The sequence below is a fragment of the Ictidomys tridecemlineatus genome, chromosome X (assembly GCF_052094955.1).
Source record: "Ictidomys tridecemlineatus isolate mIctTri1 chromosome X, mIctTri1.hap1, whole genome shotgun sequence".
Lineage (NCBI taxonomy): Eukaryota > Metazoa > Chordata > Mammalia > Rodentia > Sciuridae > Ictidomys > Ictidomys tridecemlineatus.
The window spans coordinates 103,304,528-103,321,264 of record NC_135493.1 but is presented as its reverse complement, the minus strand read 5'-3'; the positions used below and the strand labels follow the sequence as shown (position 1 = coordinate 103,321,264).

The 16,737-nt window shown below is 35.4% G+C and overlaps 1 protein-coding gene across 1 annotated transcript in view; it reads left to right on the top strand.

The window, feature by feature from the left end:
* Window positions 1–16,737, top strand: part of Il1rapl1 (interleukin 1 receptor accessory protein like 1) — a 1,228,987-nt gene that overhangs the window by 1,204,612 nt on the left and 7,638 nt on the right. Inside the window, exon 9 of the mRNA XM_021728996.3 lies at window positions 2,539–2,682. Within this exon, the coding sequence (XP_021584671.2) occupies window positions 2,539–2,682 (144 nt within the window). The remainder of the gene's footprint in view (window positions 1–2,538; window positions 2,683–16,737) is intronic.

The following is a 16,737-nucleotide window of genomic DNA, read 5'->3' as shown; positions in this document are numbered from 1 at the left end:
TTATGTTCTTGAACTTGAAGTAAAATCATACAATGGGCATCACTTTGTATCTGGATTCCTTCACCAAACAATTTTGAGAGATTCATGCATGTTGTGCATATCTTTACTTTACTCTGAATATATTTTCTCCCATGGACATACAATAGTTTATGTATCTTCTCCTGCTAGTGGACTTTTGGAATGTTTTTGGTTGTGGCTACAATGACTAAAACTATTCTGATCATTCTTGTACAAGTCTTGCAGAAATTTACTTATATTTCTCTTGGGCTAATTCCATTGAGTGAAATTGATATGCATAGAGTAGATTCATATTTTGCTAGAAACTTACCCCAAATATTCCAATGTAATAATACTATTGTGTATTCTCACTAGCAGTATTTGGGGTGAAATTAAGAGTTCTTGATTATTTTTCTACTTTTATGCAAGTAATTTTAGAGTTTTTAATTGTGTTTAATATAGTAAATTAGAAAACAGAATGAATCTTTTAAAAAAAGCTATAGTGTGGGCTGGGGGTATAACTCAGTGGTAAAGCAGTTGTCTAGCATGCAGGAGGCCCTGGGGTTGATCCCTAGCATTGCAAAGAAAGAAAAAGCCACAGTCTAAATGCTTATCTCTTCCATAATATCCAATGTATTTAAATCAGATTTTTCTGGCATATAAGCCACCCTCTGGGTGTAAGTTCCAGTTTTATATAGGCTTCTGTGTATGGTAGAGTTTAACTCATATCCTAAGAGAGCCAGTTCACTCCACAGTATTATCTACCCACTTACCCTTTCTGTTCACATCACAGGAGGGAAACATCATTTGAAAGAGTGTTTTGTATTTGGTTCCTGGCACCTTTGCAGTAGGATCTTGTGTGTTCTTCACAAGGGTCAACAGATAAAGCTGCTAGAGTTACCTCATTCTTCCACATTTTATATTGATTTACTTAGACTCTTAAAATATTTAATTCCTCACTTTACTGTTTAATTCATAAAGTCCAGCCTTTTAATAAAATACTTTCTTCTAATTCCCATTTAATTTTTCTAAATAGAGAAAAATACACTCAATTAAACAGTAATTATATGCATTTACCTTATTAAACTGTTGAATTAGGAATAAAGGCCAAAATGATAAGAAATATGGCTAATTTTTTTCTGTAATTGTAATAGGAAAAGTGCTATCACATGTAAACACACACATACAATGTTCTTATGAGAATATGATGTGCACACTTTTAAACTAGTTTTCACTGATGTTACTCTAATGTTCCAATCATGATTTCATCCCATTTGTAAGAGCTCAGGAGTGATCTTGTAACCTAAGAATACATGTTAGCATAGATTCAGTTTTCATTCTAAGCTTATGTTGACTATTGTGATGAAATTACAAAACTCATCCAATGGTGGTTTCTCTCAGAATCTAAAATATCATTATTTTAATGCTTTCATTTCCGAAATATTAGTACTTAATAGCATTTAAGGAAACTAGTAGTTTTTGAGGTAATAGTTAGCCTCAGGAAAGAATAGCTACCCCTCAGTAATAATATTTGGAATAGAATGATCAAGGACAACATGCATACACACACTTAGGTAATGTGAGTTTCAACATATGTGCATGGTGACTTACAAGTAATCTTAATTTTGTTATAATGTTCATAAATGCTAAAGGAGAAAAAAAAGAAAATTTTACCCCCTAATTTTTCTGATAAATATTTATGTAATACGCACAATTGATATAGAAGATGTCAAGAAAACCCCCCTTTTTGGATAGATTGTAGTTAACATCCCTGGTATAATGGGAAGCAAAGAAAGAGAAAAATTAAGCTTACCGAAAGGAAAATATTAACAATGTATTTTGCTTTGGTATCCACTAGGGAGCCTACTTCTTAAATACAAGTAAGCATTCAGCCTCCAAGATTATGGTCCACCTCCGGGACACCCATCTAGAAAGATGTAGTTGGGAAGTCATTGCTCCTGGCAGAAGTCAGCAAGTAGCATTGATTGGGCAGTCCTCTGGACACTCTATGCAATAGTCCACAGTGCCCTCCAGGCACTGACACCTCACTTTCCTTTGGTTCCAACTCCCAAGTGAGAGAGATCAAGATTCATATTTGGTGAGTGCAGAAACCACCCAGGCTTAAAAGCTTCACATCCACAGGAACCAATATTTCTCTTATCGTCTCCAAAAGCATAGTTTATAGGATCTCCAAAGAGATATGTTTATATATAAAATTCACTGCACTCAGGCAATCCCAATATTATAGTTTTCAATCAGATAGTTATATTGTTCTCAGTCCAAATGCAATCAACCAAACAAGGTTCATTTTTACCATAAGCAATGTTACTTAGCAACACAGTTACCACATACCACCTTATCAAGTTACCAAGGAAACGTAGCTTAAAGTTATGGAGAGGTCAAATTCTCATGCAAAAAAAGGAAAAGATAATGGTAACCCATAACCCACATCAAGTCTCATCCAGAAAAATGTGAAATTAAATTGAATTCATGATTTTCAGATGTGAAAATTGTATCATTCTCTATTGCTATTTTTTCCAGAGCTAATGTACACAGTTGAACTTGCTGGAGGGCTTGGTGCTATTCTCCTGCTGCTTGTTTGTTTGGTGACCATCTATAAGTGTTACAAGATAGAAATCATGCTCTTCTACAGGAATCATTTTGGAGCTGAGGAGCTGGATGGAGGTAAGAAGAGTTTCCCCTTTTATTATTGTTTCTGAATATTTTTATTATTTTTCCCTGCCTTTATTTTATTGAAGAAAAGTTACTTGCAAAATCACTGGCAGCAGGTCTTATAATCTTTCCATGTTCAGTTGTAAGTTCATAATTTGTACTGAAATATGTGTATGATACATTGGAGCCAATAGGTATTTTCCTCTGAAAGTTGTAAAGCAACACCTACCCTTTTTAGAATTGTATTCTAAACAGCACTTACAAATTACAAACACTGATTGCAATGCCATCAGAGTGTTCATTTTCTCTCACCTTGTAATCAGTACTGAAAGGCCAGCTTTACTTTTCTATAGGTAAGGAGTGTCTCTTTTAATTGTGTTCCCTAGCCCAGGAGTTTGAAGTGAATCTTAATTTGTTCCTGTTTAAAATGATCAGTATAATAAACTGTACTGAATCTTTTAGCATTCACCCAGCAGTATTTTCAATCTTGTTTATTTTGCTATATTTAGATAGGCTAATTTTTATTCTAAGTGTGGACCAACAGATAAAAAAGTGTACAAGCACATTGTTTTCATAATAACACATCTAACATTTTTACTCAGTTGAAGAAGTAAATATTGTTTTGTGGAAATCATAATTATTCTTTGCTTTTGGTCAGCCAGGTATATGTGTACATTCTGTTAGAAATATCAAAGTACCACAAGAAATCAAACACATGCTCAAAAGTGGGTAGGCAAGGTGATCTACATTTCTGCCAGAGGGCATACAACCAGAACCAGGCTAGCAAGCAAGCAAGCAAGAGTACCTGGGTGTTGGGCTGGGGATGTGGCTCAAGCGGTAGCGTGCTCGCCTGGCATGCGTGCAGCCCGGGTTCGATCCTCAGCACCACATACAAACAAAGATGTTGTGTCTGCCGAAAACTAAAAAATAAATATTAAAATTCTCATTCTCTCTCTCTCTCTCTCTCTCTCTCTCTCTCTCTCTCTCTCTCTCTCTCTCTCTCTCTCTCTCTCTCTCTCTTAAAAAAAACAGAGTACCTGGGTGGGCAGTCCACCTGCATATATCCCTAATGCAGTGCTGTCCCTCACCCTGATAGTGCTGTCTCTCACCCTGACTGGAGGAGCTCATGGGTATAATCTTTGAGACTGGCTAATTTTAAAATTAGGGCAGGCAAAAGGAAGGCCTATAATCAAAATGGTTACAATTGGATCCAATTAAAGCTATATTCTGAAAATTGACCACTGGACTTTCTATTTCTCAAAATTCAAAAGAATTTAGGGCTCTTACAGTTGAACTCCCTAAACCACTCATTAGAGAAATTAAGCAGTCTTTTCCCCTCTTCTTTTGTATCATTTGAAAAACATAAGATAAACAGGCACTATAGGAAGCATATACCAGTTGGAAACGAATAGTGCAAATTATAAAGCTTTTTCTATCATATTTATAAACTTTTTCACTGTCAATTTTGCATTAAAAAGTACAAAGAAAAATTAAGCAATTTCCCTTGTTGCCACCTGTGCAGGGCCCTCTGGAAGAAATCCATAGGCAGAACAGGAGGTTGTCAGTTTTATAAAGGGAGCAAACTATAGTTCTCCCTTTCCCATTAGGATGAAGTCTGGGCTGAAGCAAACCTGTGGTTTTGTTTGTTTGTTTTAAGTGATGGCTTGCCTAGTTGTTCTCTGTTTCTAACTGTCTTGGCTATTCACATAGATTATTAGTTTTCTTTGCTACTGCTTCAAAGAGATGTGAGAAAATTGTCAATGTCAGAGCTATTGTTGGATGAGCATACCAAGCAGGGTGTTAGACATTCTTCAAATCATCCTTGCTAAGCCTCACATAAATTCTAAGGTCAATATTATAATCTCCATTTTACTGATAAGGCAACTGAGTCTTCCAGAGGTTAAATAACTTACTCAAGATGATAATACAAGTATTACTATAAGTGGCCAGGGTGGGATTTGAAAATAAGTCTGTTTTCAAATCCTTTATTTTATTGAATACTGAATCATCATCTTATTTTTTTTTCTTTTCAAATTTGGTGTGTTCGGCATCATCTAAAGATCTCTTGTCATTTGAACAATAGAAGATATTGGGAAAAAAGCAGATTTTGTAGACAAGTTTTACTTTATCTATTAACCCTATTTTGAATATGTTTGTGTTCCCAATGATTACCCAATTCATTAATTTTCGATATAGCTTTTATATATCATTTTCTGAATGTAGAAAATAATGGAATAAAATAAAAATTATGAATTATATACAGTTGAACTTTCAGTAATTTGAATATTTCTCTGGGGATCCTGCTTGTTAGATTTCACTGCTATTCTGAAGCTGTTGAGTTCTCAGACTTTCTTGTGTTTTAAACAAAAAAAAATATAGCCAGGATACATTAAAAAATAATATTCTAGTAGATGAGAAGGATCTCCCAGAAAGCTAATTTTGCTAATAAATGCCTTAGAATTTGTTAGAACCTTCTCCCTAGGGTCATGTTGAATGCACTATCAGGGATCTAACTAGAAGGGTTTTCCTTGACATGCTACTGTGAATGCACTAGACTCAAAGAAAACTAAGATAATTAAATTAATTATCATCTAGATAAGGTTAATGCACAAATAATCCCCTTAAAAGGAAGGGGGAAGCAAGGATTGTCAAGGCAGTGCTTGTTCATTTTTTTTTCTTTTTTGGTTGGACCAGAGATTGAACCCAAGGTTACTTGACCATTGAGCTACATGCCTAACCCCTTTATATATATTTTTATTTATTTTTTTTTTGAGACAGGGTCACATTAAGTTGTTTAGCCCCTGGATAAGTTGTGCTCCTCCTCCCTTAGTCTCCTGAGTTGTTGGGATTACAGGTGTACACCACCACACTCACCTTCAAATGTCTTTTAGAGGAGGAAGTCTTACAACAAGTGCAATGATATGAGCACCCTCCTTGTATTAAAAGTAGACATTCTCCAGCTGAAATGAACAGAACCTCATTCTTAACTCCATCCTGCTGCATCTCATCTGACCTGTAGAACTTTCAGAAACATTGTTCCTTCAGAACCATAATACGATAATAACCATAATGTGTAAGTTCAAAATCTACATCTTAACAAAAGTTAGGCATACATAATTTCATATTTATAGAGTTCAGGATATAGTTCAGTCGGTAAAGTGCTTGCCTCACTTGCACAAGGTCCTGGGTTCAATCTCCAGCACCATGTACACACACACATACACACATACACACACACACACGCACACAAAATCTCATTTCTCTAATTCTTTAGTCATCTAAATGTATCCAACTTGGCTCTCAAATTCTCATTTCCAGCAATAGCAAAATAAATAAACAAACAAACAAATAAAATCTTATCACCTTGCAACCCCAAGATAACTTTCAGTTCTGATTTGGAATTCACCTTCTTATGTGTTAACATTGAGTTTTAAATTGAGATTTTCCATTTCCCTTCTCCTTCCCTTTTCCCTCAAGAAACCCATTTCTAGGGAACTCACATACAGCTTTCTGGTAAAGGGGAAAGACCTCTGGTGCCTACACCATCTGTCTTATTTGAGATACTCCCACCAGTTCTTTGGACTGAGCCCTGGTTACTCAAGGCCAAAATCTTTGCTGTAGTTTCCAGACACAAGCTTCACACACTTGTTCAGACTTTATTCTATTGGAAATTTCAGACATGCTTACATGTATTTCTAGCACCATAAACTCTGCTACATTGCAAACCCATATCCCTGTTTAAAAAAAAAATCATCCCCTTAAGCATAGCCTCATTAACATGCAGATCCCATGTTGTGTGCAGAATTTCTCTAAAAAGTAGTTTCCCAAGACAATCCCTGGGGGAAAGATCACAAATCCTTTCTATTTACAGATTCTGCCTCAGACTATAGGAGATTCTATTAGACCCTTGCCCTCCCTGGGCCTTGAGTCCTTCTCAGAAACCCAGGCAACCTCTATACCTTAATCACATCCCCTTATATCCTTCTACACATACTATTATGATTTAATAATGGCATATGCTTCCAGTGGTGGAGAGCTTCTCTGACATCATTAAATCCACATAGTTCCTAGCTCTCCTACAAGTCTTTTTCTCTTCCAAAGAGGGGAGAACTATTAAGAAGAACAGACTGTTCAGATTATTGTCTCACCTTTTAAATATGTAATTCAGAGGTCAAAGCTCTTTATTCTTGGCCATTCTATCAGTTTTACCTCTCCTGAAAGGGGAATTTCATAAAATTTTCTTGGAAGTAACAAAAAGCAAAGGGTATGAAGAAGAACAAGGAAATAAAGTTTAGCTAATAGGAAGCTGGGGTGTAGCTCTGTGTCGGCAGAGCACTTTTGTAGGTAACACAAGGTTCTTGGGACAATCGCCAGAACAAGATACACACACACACACACACACACACACACACACACACACACGTGCACACATGCATACAAACTTTAGCTAATAATTGAAGTGATGGCCTAATGAGGTGATTGATTATAATAACAGATCCATTGAATATTTATTGAATAACAAATGTTATGTTTATCACTAATATTCATACAACTAGAAATGACTCTTAATCCCAAGAATTGCTGCCATTGTATCAGATGGAAAATGGAGTATTTGGTATTTGAGGCACATTTAGTCAGTTGCTATCAAGTTGTTCTAATGAGTGTTAATTGATTATATCAGTTCTGTATCAGAAATATTTTGATAAAGAAGAATTCTGACATGTTTCTGAGATAGAATATGCTTTGATTTCTTGGTTTATTCACATATCTGCTTGCTCCTCCTCTATATAACTTTACATTTTATTGTTTCCCCTGGATTCAGGCCTTACCAGTTCTCTTCTAATGTGACAACACTCAACTTTTTGGATCACATTAACATTCTATCTTTTTTAAATATTTATTTTTAGTTATATGTGGACACAATAACTTTATTTTATGTGGTGCTAAGGATAGAACCCAGTGCCTCATGCACGCCAGGCAAGCACTTTGCCTCTGAGCCACAACCCCAGCCCAACATTCTATCTTTAATTACATTTGTAAACCCATAATTCCTAAATCTAAATGTCCTGCTTCCAGTTCTGCTATTTCAGTTTAATTTTTTTCTAGTTACTGGTTATTTCTACCAAGAAAGATCCCAAACCCTGCTTTTATATTACCTGCTCCCCTCCCATAACTCATTTCTCATCGTCCTGAATTTCATCGCTTAGTTTTTTCACCATCTGTTACCTCACTGGCCATACTTTCTCCTCACCTGCCATTTCCAATTAGTTTCAAGGTCAGTAAATTGCACCTCTTGAAGCTGCACCCCCTTTTTTCCTTACCCTTAATTATAACTCTGCCTAAGCCTCCTACAAACCTCTTCTTGCTATCATTCTTGAACCCCTACTTACCCTTCACATTCTGACAGGCATTTTTTAAATCTCCCCCAAAATTTAAAAAAAGGCCCGTTTTGCCTTCCAGAGTAAATCCAGTCTTCTTAGCTCAAAAGCAGTTGCTAAGGGTGGCCAAACTTCCCTGTGCATCATTGCCACTCCCATGGGATCTGAACACACACCATTCCAATTACAGTGAGATGTTGGTTTTTGGACAAACACAGCTGTTGAGAACTAACTTAAGACAATGTAATTATGCATAATTCTCGAATTCTTTTAGCTGAATGAGGTAACCATAATCATTAAGGATTAGGAAAAGGTTAGCTACTCTGTCATCATCTTGATTCCATAATAAAATGAAAAATTGATTGGACAAGTTCTGCTAACAAATAGGCATATAACCGATCCTTAAAGTTGAAGAAGTTCCTACCCTGTAGTGTGTGTGTGTGGTGGTGGGGGGGGGTCATACAAACCTTGCAAGAAATTTTCTGTGGCAAATGTGGCAGTACTCCAGGGGTAGGATCAGGCATTCCATCTAATGTCATCCAAAAATATTCCTCATCAGGTAACAGGACCATTGTGGACTTAAAACTAAAAGAGTTTCCCCAAGAGGGCAGGCTACTGACCCTGGTAGATTATTATAGATGAGGTGTGTGTGTCTAAATTAAGTAATTCATATCTTGATTAGCACTGATTTCACCCTGGAAAGACTATTTCAAAGATCCTATGCTTAATTAAAAAGCCACTAATTTTAACAATGAAACCCAATTTCTAATGTATATTATGCTAATTACCAAAATATCTATTTTTTAAATCAGAAATAAAGATAGTTTAAATGTATGTAGATGCTGCCTTTTTCTAATTAAATACTAGCTGACCATCCTGATAAGGGCAACCTATTGTCTCTAGAGTAGAACTTATAAAAACACAGTACCACAGTCTGTGCTGGAATAATTAAAAAGAAAATACAAACATCAAAAAAACATGAGCTTCTTTGCTCCTTCATGCCTCTGCCTGGAGTATCCCTTCCAGCTTTATTTAAAAGCTTGTAACCCTGCTTTATGTTTGTTTTTCCCAGAGTATAGTATGGGGATATTTTTTTGGTTGTTGTTGTTTTTCTCCCTCTGCCTGTGGGGTTTCCAGGGCATGCTTACTCATAATGACAGCAGGGCAAACTTATAAGAACATTATAATAACTAACACGATTTCTATTTTAAAGATGAAGGAAAAGATCTCCTAGCCTGACATTGGGAGTTATTACAAGTATTGAACAAAATGAGTTAGAGCAATCTTTTATAATCTACACACCCCCCCTCAGAAAATGTGAACATCTGTTTCATTTCAGGTATATGAAACAAATTGGCATTGATACAATCTTAGGCTGTACAGTTTATTTTTCTTTCTTTTTCCATTACAAGGTTACTCTTTATTCATCGATTCAGAAATTATTGTCCTCATGTCCATCAGCGAAACACAGCATTTCTGTAAATCATGTAGAAACTATAGGGCTTGGGGTTTTATTTCTCTGGATTTAAAAAATATATATTGTTGGTGGTGATTAAATATTGCATACACAGGAACAACCTAGATGAGTTTTTGAATTCCAGAAGGAGTGACATATAATTCTTTTTGGTATATGATTATTATTAAATGGTAAGAATCTAGCCTTTTTTTTAACTTGCAAATCCTCTGCTTCCTGTACTATTCTGCTACCTCTTACCCTCTTAAGGATTCTAATCTGTTACCTACTGCCCTCTTAAAGAAGCAAGGGAAGGAAATTAATATCTAACAAATGACTCTTTGGGGCTGGGCATTTTGTTGTTATAAGGATTCATTTTCCCCTGGATAGCTTCAGGAAGATATTCTGTTTTATTTTATTTTTGGAATAATTGGGGATTGAACCAAGGACCTCTTGCATAGTGGACAAGTACACTACCACTAAGCTATACTCTTAGCCCCCCAAGGTACTATTTTAAATATAAAGAAATATGACATCAAGTCAGGATTTGAGCTTTGCTACTTTTTTTCCATTATGTCACACCATATATTTTTTATTACCAGGGATTGAACCCAGGGGTGCTCAGCCACTGAGCTATATCCCCAACCCCCCTTATTTTCTATTTTGAGACAGAGTCTCCCCAAGTTGCTTAGGGCCTCACTAGTTGCTGAGGCTGGTCTAGAACCTGTGATCCTTCTGTGAATCTCTGGGATAACAGGTGTGTGCCACCATACCCAGCCATAAATATTTTAATTAGTGTCATATTCAAGTGTTTGATTCCTTATGAATTAAAATAGTCCAGAAAAGTACCAAATGGACAACATGTAAACTGAACATTATTGTATAGCTTTAAAATGTTTAATTCAAGCACCTTTATTTTAGAATACAATTGTCAGTGATTGTCATGACACAAGTGAAATTAAAAGCAAGTGAAAGTACGAGTGCTTGCCTAACATGTGTAAGGTTCTATATTCAAATACCAGCACTGAAAAAATGAATGAAACTTTTTCACTCTTTCAATAATCACATCCAATAATCATAAAATCAAAATATAAAGAATATATATTTAATGCATGTTCATTCAAATAAATATGATTTAGCTATGCAAAGTTTTTTTTATTTGAAAAACTATGCCTTAGAAATGTGAGAAAGTATATGAAAGCAAATCTGAGACATGAGAAAGAATGAGGCTTACTTTCCTAAAACTCTTATTTATTCAAATTATATAAATGATAATTTATAATTATCACAGTTTTTTAAGCTAACATGCTATGCCTAAACATACACAATAAGCTTTCAAGATAAAATACACAATATATCTTTGAGTCCTCCATTCTCATTTGGTAACCCATTTGCTGAATGTTGGCTTTTGTCACTAGTCAATTATGTGACTTATAAATATTTGAGAATAAAAAAGATATGGCCAGCTGCCAATAACATCTGACAACTATTCAATAGGTGTTTAAAGGTTAAAAGCTACTGAAGACCTGGATGTCAATCTCAAACTATTTCTGTTGTCAGTAAATCTCTTCTGTACCCTAGATCCAATATAACCACCACTCTCATCTTGAAAAGGGAGCTGTCAAATTACATTTTCTGATATTTTTAAATGCTATGTTATTCTAAAACATGCATGAATCCCTTGACTTCTCAATCCTCCTAAAGAGCATTGAGGCTAATATCTTTTCATATGTTAAAAACAAGTATGTTTTTATTTATAACCTTTCTCAATTCTTTTTTTAATTCCTAAAACAGTTTCAATTTGCCTACCCCCATTAAGATTTCTTAATAAATTTTTTTTTAGATGGATTCTTGCTGTGTCTCTAAGTCTGGTCTTGAACTCCTGGGCCCAAGTGATCCTTCTGCCTCAGCCTTCTGAGTAGCTGGGACTAAAATGCATGCCATCACCCCTAGCCTTCTTAATAATATTTTTAATTCATTGTTTTATTTATTAACTCCATACAGTCTAAACTTCCTTTTCTCCCCTCAAAAACATTTTCTTATAAAACAGTGACAAACGCCAGTAGTCATTTCAGTCAATGTAATGAATAAAATCTGAAGGACCTGTTTGACTTTAGATAGATAGATAGATAGATAAATAGATAGATAGATACAAATTGATTGATTTTGATCTCAGGTATTTTGTGTATTTTCTGTTTTTTATTTGTTTGTTTTGACTTTTTGCGGGGTAAGACAACTCAATCAGAATCACTTGAAAATCATGAAGAGTTAACTTAATAACTATATTTGAGATTATGAAGAATTATTTCAAAGAATTATCTACCAGCTGCTGTTTTTCTACCTCTTCAGTGAACCAAATTATAGTTGTTAGCTGAAATTAGAAAATAAGAAAAAACTTGTCCACTATATAACTTTTAAGCTGTTTATAAACCAAAGCTTAATTTAAATGATCATAGCACTGTCCCTTAAAAATATTAGTATAATTTTGGTGGGTTTTTTTGGGGGGGAACTAGAGATTGAACTCAGGGGCACTCAGCCACTGAGCCACATCCCCAGCCCTATTTTATATTTTATTTAGAGACAGGGTCTCATGAGTTGTTTGGCACCTCGTCATTGCTGAGGCTGGCATGAACGCGTGATCCTCCTGCCTCAGCCTCCAGAGCTGCTGGGATTACAAACATGTGCCACTATACCTGGTTAATTTTGTTTTTTTATAGTAATGAAACTGCCAACTTTTTCAAAGTTTCACTAGACACTTAAAGCTCATACACATTAAGATTTGTCAAAATATGCTCATACAGATGTCAAAAACAACCTCAGAAATATTATCCATGATGCATATTCAGATGCCAATTGTGAAAATAGATGAGACCTTGGAATCCATATGGTTTTGAGTCAGAAAACATTGCTGAATTTAGTATGGTATCTGGCACTGTATTTCCCATCTGACAACTTACAAATCAGGGTTTTGCTTCTGGTGGTAAATAAATGCCTAACCCATTACTACACTGACATAGACTCTAGAGAAAGATAGAAATTAGATATCAATCAAGCATCCCATTTATTTGAAGATGGTGCCATGGATGCTTGCAAAGGGGATTTCTGCCAGCATGATAATGCTTGCAAATAACTCCTTTATAACTAGGAGTTATAAGTTTAAATACTGTAAATCCATCTAGATGACATGAAGTGATAGCAAACTGACTGAGGCCATAGCATCAATTCCCAAAGTTCATTTAACGTTAATGTCGTCACTTTATATATTAGTCTAGACAAGAATCTATTCCCCTCCCCCTTTTTGAGATAGGGTTTCACTATATTGCCTGGTCTGGCCTCACACTCCTGGGAAGTATTCTTCTGCCTCAGTTTCCCAAGACACTGTGATTGCAGGTATGCCCCACCCCATCTGGCTCCCTTTTTGAACAAAATGTGGATTTTTATCTATTTTGTTTTTATTGTATGTCATCTGTATTAAAAACATTTCAAAGATTACCACTAAATAGGGAAGAGAGGTGGGAGGGAAAAGGAGGGAAAAGGGGAATTGCACGGAAGATGGTAGGAGACCCTCATTGTTATACAGAATACATGGATGATGTTGTGAGGAGAAAAAAAACAAAGTGTGTCATATTAGATTGGGTAGAGAGAAGTGATGGGAGGGGAGGGGAGGAGAAGGGGGGGAGAGGAAGGGCAGCAGAATAAAATAGACATTATTATTGCTGTGGTTATATACATGACTGCATGACTAATGTGATTCTGCAAGGTTGCAATCAGAAAAATGAGAAATTATACCCCATCTGATTCAAATGTATGAATTGTCAAGATCATTGTACAGTCATGTGTAGCTAATAAAGAGAGAGAGAGAGAGAGAGAGAGACAGAGACAGAGACAGAGACAGAGACAGAGAGACAGAGAGACCGAGAGAGAGAGAGAGAGAACTTACATCTTTGTGTACTCATAGGTAAGAGCTTCCATCTAATACCTAGATGGCAAGAGAAACCAAACCTATCTTATGCCAGTTAAAATGGTCTCTGAAGATAGATTAAAAGATGTCTCCAAATTTATTTCTTGGCTGAATTGTGCTTTTCCTAGTAAGAGATTAAAAGTATGGTAACAATCTATGTTTGAGCCTTTTATTCATTTAGTCAGTGAAATTAAAATACTGGTAGATGGTAATTAAATGAAAAAAAAAAAGCATTTCTAATGGAGCTAAGAGGGCAAGGTTCATTGTTTATGGTGCTCTGCTCAATTACCTTAAAGCTGACTGCAGTTGCTTGATGTCATCAAAACCTCTGCATGTCTATACTCTGTTCTACAACAAAGATCCTCAAAGTATAATCGTTAGACCAGCAGGAGCATCTCTTGGGAGCTTGTTATAAATGCAGTTTCTCAGGACTTACAAATACTGAATGAGAAACACTGAAAGGGGTAAACAGAAATCTATGTTTTATCAAATCTTCCAAATGTTTGTCATTTGTACTCCAGTCTACAAAACACATTCCTAGTGGCATTGACATGGGCCATAGGACTTTTGGATTTTTTGGAACCATATTGAGCCACACTTCAAGACTACTCCAAAAGGTCCAAAGGAACCTTGCTAACCTCTAACCCTCACAGCTCTTAGCAATTTCTTGAAAAGTCTAGGCACCATGGAATCTACATATCCAAAGCCATATGGCCTGAGAAATGGCCAGGTATTTAAAAATTCTTGAAACTAGTCACAGTGTGTGTCACATGTGGCCCAAATGAAAGAAATTCATTCATTTTTTCAACAAGTATATTTGAGCATCTTATCTATCCCTACTTACATGTCTGAGACAAGAGTCATAAAGTCTAAAGGAGAAAATAAGATAAAGAATACAATGATATACTAAATTTGAAAAGAGATCATCTCTGACTGAGGGAAATCAAGCTCAATTTAAAGGAAACCAAACTACAGATTTAGTTGTTGAATATTTATATAATCAATGGGTAGACATAGAGATTTTGAGCTTCCGTAAGTTTTGATTAGTTTGGAAAGATAAATTTGGTGGCTGAATTTGAAACTGAAGTTTTGAGATGAAACTAGATTCTCTGATTCACCAATTTATTTCTGGGTTCTTGTCTCAAAAATTTGAAGAATAAAATCCATGGACAATAACAGAAGAGAAGAGTAAATAGAATAGTATTTATTTCAGTGAGAAGAAAAATGAATGTAAGAGGGCACCTGAGAGCAGGAAAATCCATTTTAGCATGCTAGCTCAAGGGCTTATATAGTTTTTTGGGGGTATGAGCATTGATCAAAATCTATGTTAAACAGGCATTGAAAAAGTACCAAAATCATGGACTGTGTTCTTTAGCCTTGAGTTTTAATCTTTCCTGTAACTAGATTCATCCTATCTAGCATTTTTGTAGACTCTGAGACAAAGGAGTCTTTGCATATGAAAAAGGTCTTGATGGGTCCATTAATGTTTTTATCAGGTAGTCCAGAAAGGTCTTTGCAGGTAGTCCAGGAAGGTCCCCTTAATTGGGGACCATTGCCCTGATTGGCTGACCATTTTCTATTCTTATTATCCATAGAGAAAGAAAGTGAAAATTGGGTGAAATATAACAGCTGATAAATGAACTGAGCTTAACCTAGGAAGAAAATCGAACATAGACTCTTTGTACTAATGAATAGCTTTGAAATGACTAGCAAAAAAAGAAAGTAAATAGAACTTGCACCTTAGGTTTAAACACTAAAGCAGTGAGATGTTTTATTATTAAAATGAAAACTAAATAAAAGGTGAAGAATAGAACTTGGGATAGGAAGCTTGTTATGTTGTAAACATGTTATTTTTAATCCTAGAGAAGACAAAGGGCAAAGAATAAGAATCTAGCTAGAACACACCCCAGATTTAGAAGAGCTTCAACACTTTGTAGTGTTTAGGGGGCAAGCTTAAAAAAAGAAACTTCCCACAAAAAAGTGTCATATGCACAAAATAATATTATTCTGGCTTACAAAGTACTCCCTTTGGCCTGTGATACCTGTACTACTTCTAGTAACACATTTATCCCATAGAAATAGACTATTGATTTATCTATTTTCTACTAGACTGCAATTACCTGACCTATATTGCAAAGAAAAATTAATATTTTATATGAAATGCACGGGAATATCTATAGAATGAGTATTTTAACTAAATATTAATCCCAAATGATATACTTACTTTATTATGTGCTATGATTGCTTACTCAACTAAAGAGTTTGCATCAGCACATGGTGCCATTTTAGACTGACTCTGACCTATAGACAAAGCCTTCCTATGCCAAACATAATATTTTCTGGTGAAAATTGAATGTAATCTATCATATGTGCAATTATATCTTGAACAAAGAATAGAGGAAATACCAAAATATAACACATTTTGGATGGTTACTATTTTCTAAAATTTTTTTTCCCCTAAAAGCTTCTTTAAAAAAAGAAATCTTCAATAGTTTAAAGTTTTCTACCAAGGTTCCTATAGTGGCATTGTTAGCTTCTTAGATACCTGTTTTAACTTTCAGTGTATTAATCAGTTTTCTCAGTTTTCCCTGAAAATTGTAATCATAGAATGATTTCTCGACAGCTGTTAGAAATACCAGGGTGCCAAAGAATCAAACACTGCTTCAAACTAGCTCAGTAAGGAAAACTTGACTTCTGTTAGAAGGGTGTGCTACTGAACAAAGTCCGGCAAGCAAGAACACTCGGGTGGGCAGTCCACTTGTTTTTATCCCTAAGCCATCACTGTCCTCTTCTCTGATAGGAGGAATTTGGGATTACAATCTACACAACTGACTAAATTTAAAATTGGGGCAGGCAAAAAGAAGGGCTACAGTTAAAATGGCTATGATAGGATAAAGATTGGGAAGCTCAAAACACCTATGATTGGATCTTAATATCCCACTTAAGGCTAAATACTATATTCTGAAAATGGACCACTGAACTTTCAACTTCTCACATGGCTCACGATTATCTGACTATAAGAATTAAACTTATATAAATCTCAAAAAGTGAGTGTTAGTGCCCCTGAAGTCTGAAGGAATATCCCCAAGTCACTGAGAGCAATGGTAAAAAAAAGTCATACAATCTTGGATATCTTACACTCCCAGATTTTAAATTCTATGCCTAACTCAAAGTTCATTTCATTCTAAAATTTATGAGAATTTCAATCCAATTTGATCTAATAATTGATTAATACACTGGAGCTAAAGATACTTATATTGATAGACTAACTAATC